General features: G+C 39.5%; 1 protein-coding gene across 2 annotated transcripts in view; it reads left to right on the top strand.

Moving 5' to 3' along the window:
* RELN (reelin) overlaps positions 1-16,858 on the top strand; it is a 519,467-nt gene that overhangs the window by 405,144 nt on the left and 97,465 nt on the right. For both annotated transcript variants that reach the window (XM_023192552.2, XM_023192551.3), the window contains exons 29-31: positions 10,008-10,165; positions 11,404-11,611; positions 13,209-13,285. In XM_023192552.2, coding sequence (XP_023048320.1) covers positions 10,008-10,165; positions 11,404-11,611; positions 13,209-13,285 — 443 coding nt within the window. The remainder of the gene's footprint in view (positions 1-10,007; positions 10,166-11,403; positions 11,612-13,208; positions 13,286-16,858) is intronic.

The following is a 16,858-nucleotide window of genomic DNA, read 5'->3' as shown; positions in this document are numbered from 1 at the left end:
CTAACTCTCCTAAATATATATGCACCCAATACAGGAGCACCCAGATTCACAAAGCAAGTCCTTAGAGACCTACAAAGAGACTTAGACTCCCACACAATAATAATAGGAAACTTTAGCACCCCACTGTCAACATTAGACAGATCAACAAAACAAAGTTAACAAGGACATCTAGGAATTGAATTCAGCTCTGCACCAACCAGACCTAATAGACATCTACAGAACTCTCCACCCCAAATCAACAGAATATACATTCTTCTCAGCATCACATCACACTTATTCCAAAATTGACCACATAGTCGGAAGTAAAGCACTCCTCAGCAAATGTAGAAGAACAGAAATTATAACAAACTGTCTCTCAGACCACAGTGCAATCAAACTAGAACTCAGGATTAAGAAACTCACTCAAAACCACTCAACTACATGGAAACTGAGCAACCTGCTCCTGAATGACTACTGGATATGTAACAAAATGAAGGCAGAAATAAAGACGTTCTTTGAAACCAATGAGAACAAAGGCACAACGTACCAGAATCTCTGGGACACATTTAAAGCAGTGTGTAGAGGGAAATCTATAGCACTAAATTCCCACAAGAGAAAGCAGGAAAGATCGAAAATCAACACCCTAACATCACAATTAAAAGAACCAGAGAAGCAAGAACAAACAAATTCAAAAGCTAGCAGAAGACAAGAAATAACTAAGATCAGAGCAGAACTGAAGGAGATAGAGACACAAAAAACCCTTCAAAAAATCAGTGAACCCAGGAGTTGGTTTTTTGAAAAGATCAACAAAATTGATAGAGTGCTAGCAAGTCTAATAAGAAAAGAGAGAAGAATCAAATAGATGCAATTAAAAAATGATAAAGGAGATATCACCACTGACCCCACAGAAATAAAAACTATCATCAGAGAATACTATAAACACCTCTACACAAATAAACTAGAAAATCTAGAAGAAATGGATAGATTCCTGGACACATACACCCTTGCAAGACTAAACCAGGAAGAAGTTGAATCTCTGAAAGACCAATAACAGGCTCTGAAATTGAGGCAATAATTAATAGCCTACCAATCAAAAAAAAGTCCAGGACCAGATGGAGTCACAGCCAAATTCTGCCAGAGGTACAAGGAGGAACTGGTACCATTCCTTCTGAAACTGTTTCAATCAATAGAAAAAGAGGGAATCCTCCCTAACTCATTTTATGAGGCCAGCATCATCCTGATACCAAAACCTGGCAGAGACACAACAAAAAAAGAGAATTTTTGACCAATATCCCTGATAAACATCGATGCAAAAATCCTCAATAAAATACTGGCAAACCGAATCCAGCAGCACATCAAAAAGCTTATCCACCATGGTCAAGTGGGCTTCATCCCTGGGATGCAAGGCTGGTTCAACATATGCAAATCAATAAACGTAATCCAGCATATAAACAGAACCAAAGACAAAAACCACATGATTATCTCAATAGATGCAGAAAAGGCCTTTGACAAAATTCAACAGCCCTTCATGCTAAAAACTCTCAATAAATTAGGTATTGATAGGACGTATCTCACAAGAATAAGAGCTACTTATGACAAACCTATGTCATACTGAATGGGCAAAAACTGGAAGCATTCCCTTTGAAAACGGACACCAGACAAGGATGCCCTCTCTCACCACTCCTATTCAACATAGTGTTGGAAGTTCTGGCCAGGGCAAAGGCAAGAGAAAGAAATAAAGGGTGTTCAATTAGGAAAAGAAGAAGTCAAATTGTCCCTGTTTGCAGATGACATGATTGTATATTTAGAAAACCCCATCGTCTCAGCCCAAAATCTCCTTAAGCTGATAAGCAACTTCAGCAAAGCCTCAGGATACAGAATCACGCAAAAATCACAAGCATTCTTATACACCAATAACAGACAAAGAGCCAAATTGTGAGTGAACTCCCATTCACAGCTGCTTCAAAGAGAATAAAATACCTGGGAATCCAACTTACAAGGGATGCAAAGGACCTCTTCAAGGAGAAATACAAACCACTGCCTAACAAAATAAAAGAGGACACAAACAAATGGAAAAACATTCCATGCTCATGGAGAGGAAGAATCAATATCGTGAAAATGGCTGTACTGCCCAAGGGAATTTATAGATTCAATGCCATGCCCATCAAGCTACCAATGACTTTCTTCATGGAATTGGAAAAAACTACTTTGAACAAAGCTGGAGGCATCATGCTACCTGACTTCAAACTATACTACAAAGCTACAGTAACCAAAACAGCATGGTACTGGTACTAAAACAGAGATGTAGACCAATGGAACAGAACAGAGCCCTCAGAAATAATGCCACACATCTACAACCATCCGATATTTGACAAACCTGACAAAAACAAGAAATAGGGAAAGGATTCCCTATTTAATCAATGGTGCTGCGAAAACTGGCTAGCCATATGTAGAAAGCTGAAGCTGGATCGTTTGCTTACACCTTATATAAAAATTAATTCAAGATGGATTACAGACTTAAATGTTAGACCTAATACCATAAAAACCCTAGAAGAAAACCTAGGCAATACCATTCAGGACATAGGCATGGGCAAGGACTTCATGTCTAAAACACCAAAAGCAATGGCAACAAAAGCCAAAATTGACAAATGGGATCTAATTAAAGAGCTTCTGCACAGCAAAAGAAAATACCATCAGAGTGAACAGGCAACCTACAGAATGGGAGAAAATTTTTGCAATCTACTCATCTGACAAAGGGCTAATATCCAGAATCTACAAAGAACTTAAATTTACAAGGAAAAAAAAACCCCATCAAAAAGTGGGCAAAGGATATGAACAGACATTTCTCAAAAGAAGACATTTATGGAGCCAACAGACAAATGAAAAAATGCTCATCATCACTGGTCATCAAAGAAATGCAAGTCAAAACTGCAATGAGATACCATCTCACAACAGTTAGAATAGTGATTATTAAAAAGTCAGGAAACAGCAGGTGCTGGAGAGGATGTGGAGAAGTAGGAACACTTTTACACTGTTGGTGGGTCTATAAACTAGTTCAACCATTGTGGAAGACAGTGTGGCGATTCCTCAAGGATCTAGAACTAGAAATACCATTTGACTCAGCCATCCGGTTACTAGGTATATACCCAAAGGATTATAAATCATGCTGCTACAAAGACACATGCACACGTATGTTTATTGCGGCACTATTCACAATAGCAAAGACTTGGAACCAACCGAAATATCCATCAATGATAGACTGGATTAAGAAAATGTGGCACATACACACCATGGAATACTATGCAGCCATAAAAAAGGATGAGTTCATATCCTTTGTAGGGACGTGGATGCAGCTGGAAACCATCATTCTCAGCAAACTATCGCAAGGACAGAAAACCAAACACCGCACGTTCTCACTCATAGGTGGGAATTGAACAATGAGAACACTTGGACACAGGAAGGGGAACATCACACACTGGGGCCTGCTGTGGGGTGGGGGGGAAGGGGAAGGGATAGCATTAGGAGATATACCTAATGTAAATGACAAGTTAATGAGTGCAGCATACCAACATGGTACATGTATACATATGTAACAAACCTGCATGTTGTGCACTTGTACCCTAGAATTTAAAGTATAATAAAAAATAAAATAAAATTAATTAATTAATTAAAGAAAAATCCTCCTTACTTTTTGTTTAGATTCCTCAATAGAGCCTAGGATTATATTTGTATAGTTACCTATTGCTATGCAACACACTTCTCCAAAATTTAAGAGCTCAAAATTATAATGATTTGTTATCTCTCATGGTTTTGTGGGGTTGGCTGGGCAGTTCTTCTGCTGGTCTTCCTGGGCTCCATCATCTGGCTGCACTCAGTTGATGAGTTGGTAGGAGTCTGGGTCAGCTGGACCTTTATCTCCATGTTGTCTTCATCTCAGTATTTTTCAGTTAGGTGGGCTCTAGCATTCCAAGAGAGGAAAAGTAACTGCAAAGCCTCATCTCATTTGCCACATCTTTTTGGTCAAAACAAGTCACAAAGCCAGTCTAGATTTAAAAGGTGGCTAAAGAGACTTCCTTTTTTAATAAGAAGTGCATTAAAGTTGCACTGCAGAGGAGCATATACAAAAGGAAGTGTGATTAAGTGGGAGGCATTATTGTAACTATATACCCTGGTCTGTTTTAGGCCCATTAATTCACATCTCTTCCACTTGAAAAATGCATTCACTGTCCTCCCAAGACTCCCCAAATTCTCATTCCATCACAGCACCAGACACCAAGTCCCTTGTTGTATTATCTCCATCAGGTTGGGACGTGAATGTGGGTCCTTGATCTCTAGACCTGTAAAGACAGGTAATCTACTTTACCCTTACTGAACATAAAATGGTGAGACAACGGCAGGATAACCACAATAGACATTCCCACTCAAAAGTAATAATAATAGTAATAATAATAATAATGGAAAAGGAAGGAATGGGAAGCATATAGCAGTCACTGGCCCTCAGAAATTCCAAATGCAGCAAGAGACTTGTTACTAGGGCTCCCTCCTCTAAGAACAATGTCCAGGACAAGAACGTTCCAATGATTAAGAGAGGTCTGTTCCCTGATAGTGGTTCCTTCATCCACTGTTCTTCTTAGCTCTTGATTGTACTCTCCAGGTTTCACCCCTTGAGAACATCTTTATTTTTCCGTAAGAACATATCTGTGTTTGCAGCTACATAGCTATGTCATCCTGCTTCCTGCCCATCTCCAACTGTGCAGCCCTTGTACTCCTCACCTCCAGTACTGCCTTCCTCCCTCCATACTTTCCAAAACTGTGGTCCAACTGCAGCTCTTCCAGATAGATTGGCGTAATGTGCCATGAAGTTGGCACATCATTGTGCCATCAAGTGGCACATCATTGCTACAATGATACAATTAGGAGCCAAGGAATACAAATCTTGTTTCATTTCCCTGAAGCCCAATAATGAATTTACAGCTGAAGGAGGACGGGAAGGCATAAGAATGACACAGTGGACTTGGGGGACTCAGAGGGAGAAGTCTGGGAGGAAGGTGAGGGATAAATGGCTACAGTGTACACTGCTCAGGTGATGGGTACACTATAATAAAACCTCAGAAATCACTAAAGAACCATGTAACTAAAAACCACCTGTCCCCAAAAAAACTATGGAAATAAAAAAAAATTAAGCAATAAAATATATAGCTGAATCTGAAACTGAGGTGTGTTGTTGGGTGAAATAACCCAGTTGGTAAAGCCACATATGAGAAGTAAGAGCAGATTGTCCTTAGCATCACAAAATGAGCCAGTATTTTGAGGCTCCCAATGTATCAATATTTTCTTAGACCTCAGCTTTTGGAAGACAAAATATTCATCATTAGAATCCAGTGTCATGGTTAATTTGGATACCATCCAGCTTGCTGGCTGATGGCATTTGTGATGAAGAGCCCTCAACTAAAGAACAGTAAATATGTTTCTACTTTACCCCAAGTAAATGAGCTGTTGTTGCTCCTTCTGCAATATGTTAAACTCAGATATCTCCAAATGCAGTGTTGGAAAACTGAGAATTCTAAGTGTTAAAATTGTTAAAATTCGGAGCTGTTTTGCCATGAGGCAAACATGCTTATAATAGTTACAAGAAAATTGTTCTTTCAGAAATAAGTCTAAGCTGATTTTCTCAAAGGAGCCATTTGTGCTCATATTAATTCTCTGGGCTCTTGCCTACAGAAAACACATTGGTGATGGTGAAAATATGTTGGTATACCTCTCACAACTCCCAGAGACATCCCCATCCAGGCAGTATGCTATGTAGCCTGCTCTAGGTATCCTATGTAGAGTACAATAAGTGGCTGTCTCTGGGCAGGACTAGAAAAAAAGTTGCTTAGTATTCTGCAGAATACCCTGCATCTCTGCACAGGACAAGCAGAAACCTTCCTAATTTGAGAGGCAGATGCAACATCACATTGAATTGTGTGGTGATGGAAGGGTACAGGTGTAGAAATTGATTCACTCAGGCATCCTCCAACCGAAAATGAAAATTGGGGAAGGAAACAAAAAGAAAGATTGGTATCTTCTTCTTTTTCCTTATCTGGGACATGCGAAACAAAAGGGGATGCTTTTTGAATAGAATAGTCAAATCACACTATGATGTACTTTTTTTTTTTTTTTTTTTTTTTTTTTGAGATAGAGTCTTACTCTGTCACCAAGACTGGAGTACAGTGGTACGATCTTGGCTCACTGAAACCTCCACCTCCTAGGTTCAAGTGATTCTCCCACCTCAGCCTCCTGAGTAGCTGGAATTACAGGCATGTGCCACCACACCCAGCTAATTTTTGTGTTTTTAGTAGAGATGGGGTTTCACCATGTTGGCCAGGCTGGTCTCGAACTCGTAACCTCAAGTGATCCACCTAGGTCTCCCAAAACACTGGGATTACAGGTGTGAGCCACTGCACCTGGCCTATGATCTATTTCTAATAAAATTACATAAAATTAAACTCTTTCTCTCAATCATTACTTCCTCTAGATTATTTCTAGACCTTCCTATCAAGTCAAGACCTCTATTAGATACTCTTCTCTATGTCCTTCTTAATGGTTGTCGGAGTTGCACAGGTGCATTTATTTGTGTGGGTGTTTGATTAAGTGTGTCTCCTCACTTAACTGTGGGCTACATGAAGGCAGGAACTATGTCTGGGTTTTGCTCCTCATAGCATTACTAGCATTAGTACTGTGCCTAGCATGCTGTAGATGCTTTCTAAATGTTAATTGAATGAAGGGATGTTGAGTAAGGAATAAAGACCAGCAGTAGGTGTTAGCTATAATGACGACACCTTTCTTTTTCATATTTTTCCAAAATGTATCCAGTGCTACTTAAGAAATCATTGTTCCACATTCTGTGTCTCCTTGAAAAGGCAAGAATAGAACATGTGCACAAATACATTAGTAGTCACAATTGCAAGGCTGTATCTCCTCTACTTTAAAAGTATAGAATTGAGACATACTTACTAACTTAACTTTAGTCTACTTATTTCCTTCCTTCTTCTGATGGTCTCTCAGTGACTAGTTTTTATAATAAATTCTTTACCAGTTATTCCGCCTATTCCAGAAACCCTGAGGTTGCTAAACCACTTGTGTTCAATCCCAAGATTTTGCCACTGAGAAGAGAACAGAGTGGCCACAGACATCAGGAACCAGGCATAACTTGGATAAATGGAAATGAAGCAAGCATGCTGAGGTCATGGCCAGTGAAATCTTTATTGCTTTGAGTTGCACCTTTCAACAAAAAACAAACTAGCAAAGATTGAAAGAAGGGAAAAAGGAACCATCTCTTGCCCTTTCACTCTGAAATACAGTCTTCTATCTAGGACTTGCAGCTATGATTCACCACGTTCCGGACTCGCCCTATTAACCAAATAATTAGTCTTTTGGTGTTTTTCTTGTTTAAATCTAAATAAGCATTCCTTAGTACTGAGCTCCTGGGGTCTTTTACCTTCTCAAACATGTAACAGTGCATTCTGCTTCTTGGGTCTATAGGAGCCTTAGGATCTATAACTGCAAGCAAGGATACCTCCTCACTCTGGCCAAATCGGAACTTGATTCTCTTATAATAAAATCTGTAAGAGCCCAAGAATCAGAGACGGGTCAAAGGATTTCACTTGTCCTTCATTCAGTATCAAATTGCCAAAACTTTTTCTAAAATTCTATGTAAACTTAGGATTATTCAACCCTCTGAATGCTTCTGGGCCCAAATCCAAGCTGGTTTCTTCCATGAAATGGGGCAACTGATGGGGAGATGCCCTCATCTTGCCCAGGCGAAAGAGCCTGGGGTGGGGGAAAGAAGTTTTCCTTTCTCTTTCATTACTTCCCTTACCACAGATGCTGTGGATCCATGTTTCTCTGGGTTCTATCATAGCAACATAAAAAAGAAGAAGCAAGCATGACTTGTAATCCAAGAGGACTTGTATTAGGGAATTGGCATGTTTTCCTCATTTGTCACAGACATGCAGTCTGTCTTTTGGAAGAGGCATAGAGGCCTTAAAACTTTCCTTAAGAGTAGTTGACAAATGCTGGTGTTCATTATTTCCCTTTACTTCCTTCAAGAGGACAGATACCTTCAGAGACTGAATAATGTTACAGCTCCAAGGGAAGGAATTTTCCCAAGGTCCATGACACTAAGACAACTGTACCATTTTTTTTGCTTTTGCTTTGTTTTTCTAAACTTCTTTAATTCAATTCTTTTTACCTTAAAAAGAATAAGACCAATATATTTCAAATTAGCTCCAAAGGAAATATATTTGTATGTTTACCTTCCTCTTGCACTGAAACTGGGGCTTGGGGCTTACGTTACTAGGCAATTTTCTCGAAAATTTTTAAACCTAATAAACAGCATTACTAGTTACAGTTTATAAAGTTGCCATGAGTAGGTAACTTAAAATAATGAAGGGGGGAAAAAAGCCAAGGTTATGGTTCAGTGCTGCCAAATTTCCAAAGCTACTTGAAGAGCCAAAAAGAAATCCATTCTGATCTTGCCATGTTATCCTCACAATAATAGAGGCGAGAGGGAGCCGTCTTTATCTATGGTTTTAACAATCTTCATTAATCTTTAAGATTATTTATCCTTGTGTACTAAGAAGCTGGATTAACTCAAAAGTCTATAAATATTGGCAGCAGAATAAATTGGAATGTAGATATACTAATACATTTTCATCCTTTGATTATAGCGGAACTGAGAAGGAAGAGGTATTTCCCTGGTATGAAATCACAGGGGGGTGCGTGTGTGTGTGTGTGTGTGTGTGTTTCCATATGTTGGAAAAGAAAAGATGTATTTTAAAAATTGGAAAGCAGTTGGGACAAATTTTAGTTTGGCAACCTCAAAACTATTGTTCTAGGAAATGAAGAACTGGGCAGTAGCCCAGCCCACTAGTGTTCCAGGGTTTTGAAGTACTGGGACCAGGTCCTCCTTTTGTTCATTGGCAGTTAAAACTGGTATTTGTGATTTAAAGATGAGAGATGAAGAGGAAGGGAGGGAAGGCACAGGTGAATAGAGCTGTCAGTACAAACTTAACTCTTCCCCGCCTGAAGCATGTCGACAGCAAATAGCCAGAGTTCCCTTATCTGTCCTAAGAAAGACAGATTGTTTCAAACGTTCCCAAACAGCCTCTTCTCCATAAACTGAGTGTGATAGCAGAGTGAAGTATTAATTAAGTAAAATAATGGAATATCTTTCTGGATTTTATTACTAAAAGAGCAGAAGGTGAGAAAATGTTCAAACATTTATGCTGAAAAAGAAATCATTCTGGGCATGGTGGCTCACACCTGTAATTCCAGTACTTTGGGAGGCTGAGGTGGGTGGATCACATAAAGCCAGGGGTTTGAGACCAGCCTGGCCAACATGGTGAAACCTCATCTCTACTAAAAATACAAAAATTGGCTGGGCATGGTGGCGTATGCCTATAATCTCAGCTACTCTGGAAGCTGAAGCATGAGAATTTTTTTTTTTTTTTTTTTTTTTTTTTTTTGAGATGGAGTCTCACTCTGTCACCCAGGCTGGAGTGCAGTGGCACGATCCCAGCTCACTGCATCCTCCGCCTCCCCAGTTCAAGCAATTCTCCTGCCTCAGCCTCCCAAGTAGCTGGGACTACAAGCGCATGCCACCACATCCGGCTACATTTTGTATTTTTAGTAGAGACAGGGTTTGCCAGGATTGTCTCAATCTCCTGACCTTGTGATCTGCCTACCTCGGCCTCCCAGAGAGAATCTCTTGAACCTGAAAGGCGGAGGTTGCAGTGAGCCGAGAAGCCGAGATCACCCTACTGCATTCCAGCCTGGGTGACAGAGCAAGATGCTATCTCAGAAAAAAAAAAAAAAAAAAAAAGGGTCTGAGAGAGAGACACCTTATGAAGGTTAAGTGCAGTCAAGCAGACATGACTTTGAAATAAATATTAAGTCTCTGTTGAATTTTTCTGAATTTTTCTATATTCCAATGCTTTGATATGAGATGTTAGTACAAGAAACAGGTGTGTTGTTTTTCCCAACAGCAAGACCAGATTCCGATGGATCCAGGAGAGCAACTCACAGAAAAACGTGCCTCCATTTGGTTTAGATGGAGTGTACATATCTGAGCCTTGTCCCAGTTACTGCAGTGGCCATGGGGACTGCATTTCAGGAGTGTGTTTCTGTGACCTGGGGTATACTGGTAAGGCTAAATACATGTGTCTGAGGGTTTTATTGTAAAATAGTCATCGCTGGTTGCTGTGTTTCATGCTATTCTCCCAAAGAAAGAAATTCTGAATTTATTCTTCTTTAAGTCTAGGAATTGTAGGAATTCGCAACCCAGGCACGTGAGATATTAGGATATTTTGTAGTTTTGAGCTGCCCCAGAAAGGAAACATGCTAATACAAATTTCGTTTCCTAAAGAGGATTTATTATTCATAGCAGTAATAATTCATATTGCTTGAGATCCTACTTCATGCCAGACATCGAGGTTCTTTTTATTTCATCCCCTTTAATTCTAACAATAACTCTGTCACAGTACCGTAAGCCCTATTTATATTTAAGGAAACTGAGGCACAGTAACTCTCCCGAGATCATTCAGCTGGGAGTTGCTGGAGCTGAGTATCAAACCCTGGCAGTCATTCTCCAAAACCCAAACTGAAGCTCTTAACCACACGCTGCATGGCTGCGTGGCCTCTGTGAGCCCTCTGCATCGCTATCTATAGGAAATGTAATTTTACACATTTAAAATAAAAATGCATCTTATGATAAACCCAAGTCTGCCCAAAGAGTACTTTATGAGAAAAGTATCTCTGACCTCAGTGACCTTTGGATGTTGCTACAAGCAAAAATGAAAAGAGCTGAGATTAAAGAGTAAAACTGGAGAAAATACTATAAGCTTCAAAATCTTTTTTTTTTAATTTTTCCTGGAGACAACTTCAAAAGGCTTCTTCCCAGCTTTTCAGTATTCTAGCCTTCATCTGGCGCATGACCAAAGACAAACATATGTTGTTGCAGGCCTTCTATGGAGAGTGCTGTCCCTCACAGTTTCAAGGATTTTTCTTTTAATTTGAGACTGACTGCCCCTATTGATCCTAGAATAGGACAACAAATGAGCAGATTTTATTGTGAATGAAATCTGTTTCTCAGTTTACACAAATCCTCAGCAGCAGGAACTATGAAAAGGTATGGCTCCCAATGTCCTCCCAATGTCCTCCCTCTATCAAAAAACAAAAACTTACAGAGGCAAAATAGTGTTTTGGATGATGGTAGTGATGGCTGTCTTTCAGACCGACAGTTGTGAGATACAAATTTTCACGTGGCCTCTCTCCCCCGTGTTAATCCATATGGACATTCGTCCTTCGCCCATGTGTTGAATAGACCTTCTCATGTTTGATGATTCCAACAAAGCATCTCTCCTCTCTATTTTTTTCCTGAAGCGGCACAAGGAACTTGTGTGTCAAATGTCCCCAATCACAATGAGATGTTCGATAGGTTTGAGGGGAAGCTCAGCCCTCTGTGGTACAAGATAACAGGCGCCCAGGTTGGAACTGGCTGTGGAACACTTAACGATGGCAAGTCTCTGTACTTCAATGGCCCAGGGAAAAGGGAAGCCAGGACGGTCCCTCTGGACACCAGGAACATCAGGTAAGAAGTATTAACTAGTACGCTTTTTCACAAACATATTATTTACCACACGATGTGGTCTAACCTAAAACATTCTGTTCTGTTATTGAGAATTTATACAATAATGTTTCTGTATATAGATTATGATATGTAAAAATGAAGATAACTTTAGCTTTGCAATAAAATAGGTGGTTTCTACAAAAACCATGCCACAATTCATGAATCCATGTGTGGTCATCACCAAGGCCTGTGTGTCTACGGTATGCCAGCTTGATTTTCTAAAGTTTGATATTATTATGAAAACAGTTTGGTATTATTATTAGCGTGTGCTGTGTGAAACAAAGATTTTTCCAACCTTACATTCTATGTCCAAAAATGATGCGTCCTCGTTTATCTGAGTTGATTTGTATTCACTTATTTTTAAATGGTGCCCAGAAATATTAAATGCCTACACTGACACCTACTGGTAAAATAAAGAACTGTTTGGTTTTTAAGATCAAAGGAAATAATAGTACACCTAAAATAAAACTGCTTTTTAAAAGAGCAATTAAATTATTTGAGAAGTGGAACAAAAGAAATAGAAAAAAAATGCTTAAAATTTTTAGATCTCCTCACAAAACTGGGGTCCTGTGTCATATTTTTTCTGCCTTCAATTTCCATCCCTTTCCATCTGCATTGTTCTCTCAGAGGTGTGCCTGTCAAGCAGGTACTCTCTGTTGGTCACTATGGACTGAGGCGTAATTTACATCATACTGACTGAAGGCCGGCTGTGAAAAATTAACCAAGTGAGTCTAAATCAGCAACTGACAGGTAATTATCTGACTCTAAACAAATAATGGTATTCAACTTCTTAAGTTAGATTTTTCCTCATCTTAGCTGGATGCGGTGGCTCACATCTGTAATCCCAGCACCTGGGGAGACTGAGGCAGGTGGATCACTTGAGGTCAGGAGTTCAAGCCCACCTCCTGGCCAACATGGCAAAACCGTGTCTCTACTGAAAATACAAAAATTAGCTGGGTGTGGTGGCGCATGCCTGTAGTTTCAGCTATTCAGGAGGCTGAGGCAGGAGGATCACTTGGGCCCAAAAGGCAGAGGTTGAAGTGAGTTGAGATCGTGTCACTGCACACCAGCCTGAGTGACAAATGTCTAATGTAGATGATGGGTTGATGGGTGCAGCAAACCACCATGGCATGTGTATACCTATGTAACAAACCTACACGTTCTGCACATGTATCACAGAACGTAAAGTATAATTTAAAAAAATCTTCATCTTGAGTTTCCAATGATAGTGTTAACTAGATTTAAGGAATTTCAATTTCCGTTTTAGTAATTCCATTACATTATAACAGACTGTCACAATGAAGTGATATTCAACAGTTTCCTTTTGTTTAGATCATTATTACAGAATAAAATGAATGGTCATATTAATTAACTTTTTCTAAATGGTTACTGAATTAGCTTACTATAATTTATGTATTTTCTGCTTGTCATATGCCCTTTGAGTTTGAAAGTAGTACTTAATAATTACAGGAGGTTTTTTTCTAAAGTATCAAAATGCAAATGGTTAAAACTCTTCTGAACTCTTATTTGTAAGTAAACTGAAGTTTTTATTCCCCAGACTCGTTCAATTTTATATACAAATTGGAAGCAAAACTTCAGGTATTACCTGCATCAAACCAAGAACTAGAAATGAAGGTAAGCTGCTATATTTCCTTGGAAATTACAGTTACTATTGGCAGATTAGTCCTTTTTCCTCCCAAAGTTTGGCCAGGATTTTGCAAACTGATACCCTGAATCATTCCTTCTCTTCTCTTCTGCTTTGTAGAATTGGCAGCTGCACAGAGCCATGATCCCTAAGATATCTTATACAGATCCTTAGGCCTGAAATATATCATGTCTGCTCTGGTTGTAGGCAGAATCAAAGTGGCATTTGTTTTAGGGAACCCTATTGGTCTATACTATCCATAGGGAGGCACAAAAAAAAAAAAATCCTAAAACAATATCAGAGACTCTTACATTAAGCATGGAAGCTAGAGACTTGTTTGCACAGGGCATTACTGAATGCAGATCAAAGTCTAGTTCCGCCCATAAACTTACATTCTGGGCAGACCAGAATCCTTGTGTAGGAGGAGCAGTTCTTGGCAATAATAAATGTTATCTTTTACTGAGACTTATTATATGCAAGACACTATTCCATGTGTTTTACTGGTGTTAATTCATTTTATCTCCAGCCTACCCTTTTGCCATAAGTAATATAATTAGTTCTATTTTGCAGATGTAGAAACTGAGGGCGCAGAAAGGTCAAGTAACCTGCCCATGATCGTGCATTAAATAAGTGGATGAGCCGGGATTCAAAGCACTCACGCTGGCTCCAGAATTTATGCCGTAACCATCATACTATACTGCTTCTCTCCTTGTGCTGAACTCCACCCTCCCTAGGCACTCCTGCCATCTTCGGCCTCAAATGATTCAGTTCTGAAAGAAATGCAAAAGGCTTGAAGCATAGGTGGCCTCTAGGAGTTCTACAGATATGATGTAATTCCTTAGGGGACCTTGAATGTGAACTGACTCCTTGCACAAAATTCATAGGTTTCTCAGATGTGTCCTCCTCTAAACCGTGGTCTCAGCAACATGTGAAGAGTTTGCACCTTCTAAGTTTGTTAATATAATATAATAAGTTTGCACCTTCTCAGTATGACTGTGTAAAACACATTGGCTTAAACAGTACCTATTAGTCAGTAGAGCTACCAGCAGCTGTGTTCATCAGCTCTCCATGTCTTTGGCCATCTTATCCCTAACCGAAAGCTTTAATAACTTTTACTGAATATCTCAGTACTTTTAGTCTAGTAATTATCCAAGTCATCTATTTACTGAAGCAGTATAGAAGGTTTTGTAGACCGTTTTTGCATTCCCTAATCTCTTCAATAAATATTTATTAAGTATCTGTTCTAAACCAGACATTGTTCTAGGTGCTTTTGTTGATACAGTATCACCAAAAGACAGATATGTCCCTCATGATGAGATAGGTTATGCTGCAATAATAAATAAACCTCTAAATACCAGTGGGCTAAAATAAAATGATTTCTTCCCTGTGCTACATTTTCTTCATGGGTCACCCGAGGTCCTCATTCCAGCACCCAGAATAATGAGGTGGCCGCCTCATTCCAGCACCCAGAATAATGAGATTCTGGATGTTGCCAGCCATGTGGCAGAGGGAAAGAGAAAGTGTGGTGAAGGGGAAAAGAAGCATAAACCTACCATGCACTAGAGGGTGAAGAACCAGTGGGGCACTAATGACCACCTAAGGGTAAATCCCTGTCTTCAGGGGAACTTACATTCTAGCGAGAAGACTCAGGTAGTAAGCAATCAAGAAAGGAAATTAGCAAGAAAATGTTAGATTGTAAGGGTTAGACAGAAAGAAATAGCCTGGTGAGGTGGACAGTAAACTTATGCAGTGGGAGGTGCTGATTTCAATACTCAAAAATAGTTTGGGTGGGGGCTCACCAAGGAAATGACATTTGATACATTGAAATATAAGGGAAATTTTTGTGTATAACCCTTCTGAAAATTACAAATCCATACCCTTATTTATGTATGACCTAAAAGAATAAATCCTAAGCAAGTTAGAATAGAAAGCATCTGCTTATCGTATAATAGACAGGAGTCTTTGCTCTGTATTGACCTTCTGTTTACAAGTGCTGTTTTCTGCCCTGCGATGCACATTGCCCTCAGTATCCTTTTAGTAACAAGCAACTTTTTCTCAGCTAGTCTTGAGCCACTTTCATAAACTCAGTGCCGGCCATATAATTCACATCCCATGGGCATTTCTTAGCCTTTTATTGAAAACTGGTTGTTAAAATGGAAATCTGCTTAAATCCTTGAACAAATCTCTTCCACTGATGAAAGTAGAGATTCTTTACTTACTCAAGTTGAAGCATCAATTTACATATGTGGAATTAAAATCAAAATTATGCTATTTTCAGTAAGACTGGGCAGAACACAGATGGAGCTGCTGTTTAAAAAGAGAAGTGTTTCACATGCCTTAAACACTCGGTAGATGAGTTAAAGGGCCTGGTTTATTCAGATGTACAGTGTGTTAGATGACATGGCTAATGCGGTTCAGCAAGTGATATGAGATATGTATATTGCTGTTTCCCTTTCTTGCATTCCTCGACCCTCTCATGGTTATCTGGGAGGCTCTCCTTCTTTGTCCTTTGGAACTGGGGCCCTCATCTCTTTACACCTTGTCTCATCTCTTTAGGCCTGAAGGTGTATGTGACACTCCTTAAAAAGCTAATGAGGAGGAAGGCAGAAACCAAATGAAGTATGCACCTCCTGAGCCATGTTTCTTATAATTTAATGTGCACCTGAGTCATTTGGGAGGCTTGTTAAAATGCAAATTTAGATTTAGTAGGATTGGAGTGATATGCTACATAACAAATTATCCCAAAATTAAGTAGCTTAAGACATCAAATATTTGTTATCTTACAGTTTCTGTGAGTCAGGAATTTGGGAGCAGCTTAGCTAAATGGTGCTGCCCAGGGTCTCTGGTGAGGTTGCAGTCAAGACAAAAGGCAGGAGGGGTGAAGTCACTGGAAAACTTAGCCAGGGCTAGGTGATCTACTTCCAAGATGGCTCACTTACATGGCTGTTGGCAAAAGTCTTTAGTTCTTCTCTGCTGTTGGCAAGAGGTTTCAGTTTCTCACCCTGTAGACCTGTCCATAGGCTGCTTGAATGTCCTTACTAAATGTAGGCTGGCTTTCCCCAGAGCAAGAGATCTGAGAGGGAGCAAAGAATAAACGGCAATGCCTTTTATGACTGTTTCCAAAGTTACACACCATTACTTCCACCATATTCTATGCATTAGAAGCAAGTTACTAAGACTATCCACACTCAAAGGGAGGAGAATTAAGCTCCACTTTTTGAAGGGAGGAGTGTCAAAGAATGTGTGGACATATTTTTTAAACCATCACAGGTTATAAAACCTGTTCCAGGGTGATGCCGGTGCTGGTCTCAGACCATACTTTGAGTCGAAGGCACTATAAAGGACTAGCCAGTGACAGTTTATCTCATCATGCTTCATTTCTAGTATTATCTACCTTCTGATTAGGTCATCCCAAAATAACTAAGTAATCTCAATCTCAGTCTCTCTCTCATCTTGTAAACTTAAACCATATTAATACAAGTTAGTAACCACAAGAAAACCTGAATTTTGATGTGTCTGCACCCTCAGACATCCAACATCACACTAAAAAGCCCATAGGACGT

The sequence above is a fragment of the Piliocolobus tephrosceles genome, chromosome 8 (genome assembly GCF_002776525.5).
Source record: "Piliocolobus tephrosceles isolate RC106 chromosome 8, ASM277652v3, whole genome shotgun sequence".
Taxonomy (NCBI): domain Eukaryota; kingdom Metazoa; phylum Chordata; class Mammalia; order Primates; family Cercopithecidae; genus Piliocolobus; species Piliocolobus tephrosceles.
This window is presented reverse-complemented; position numbering and strand designations above follow the sequence as displayed.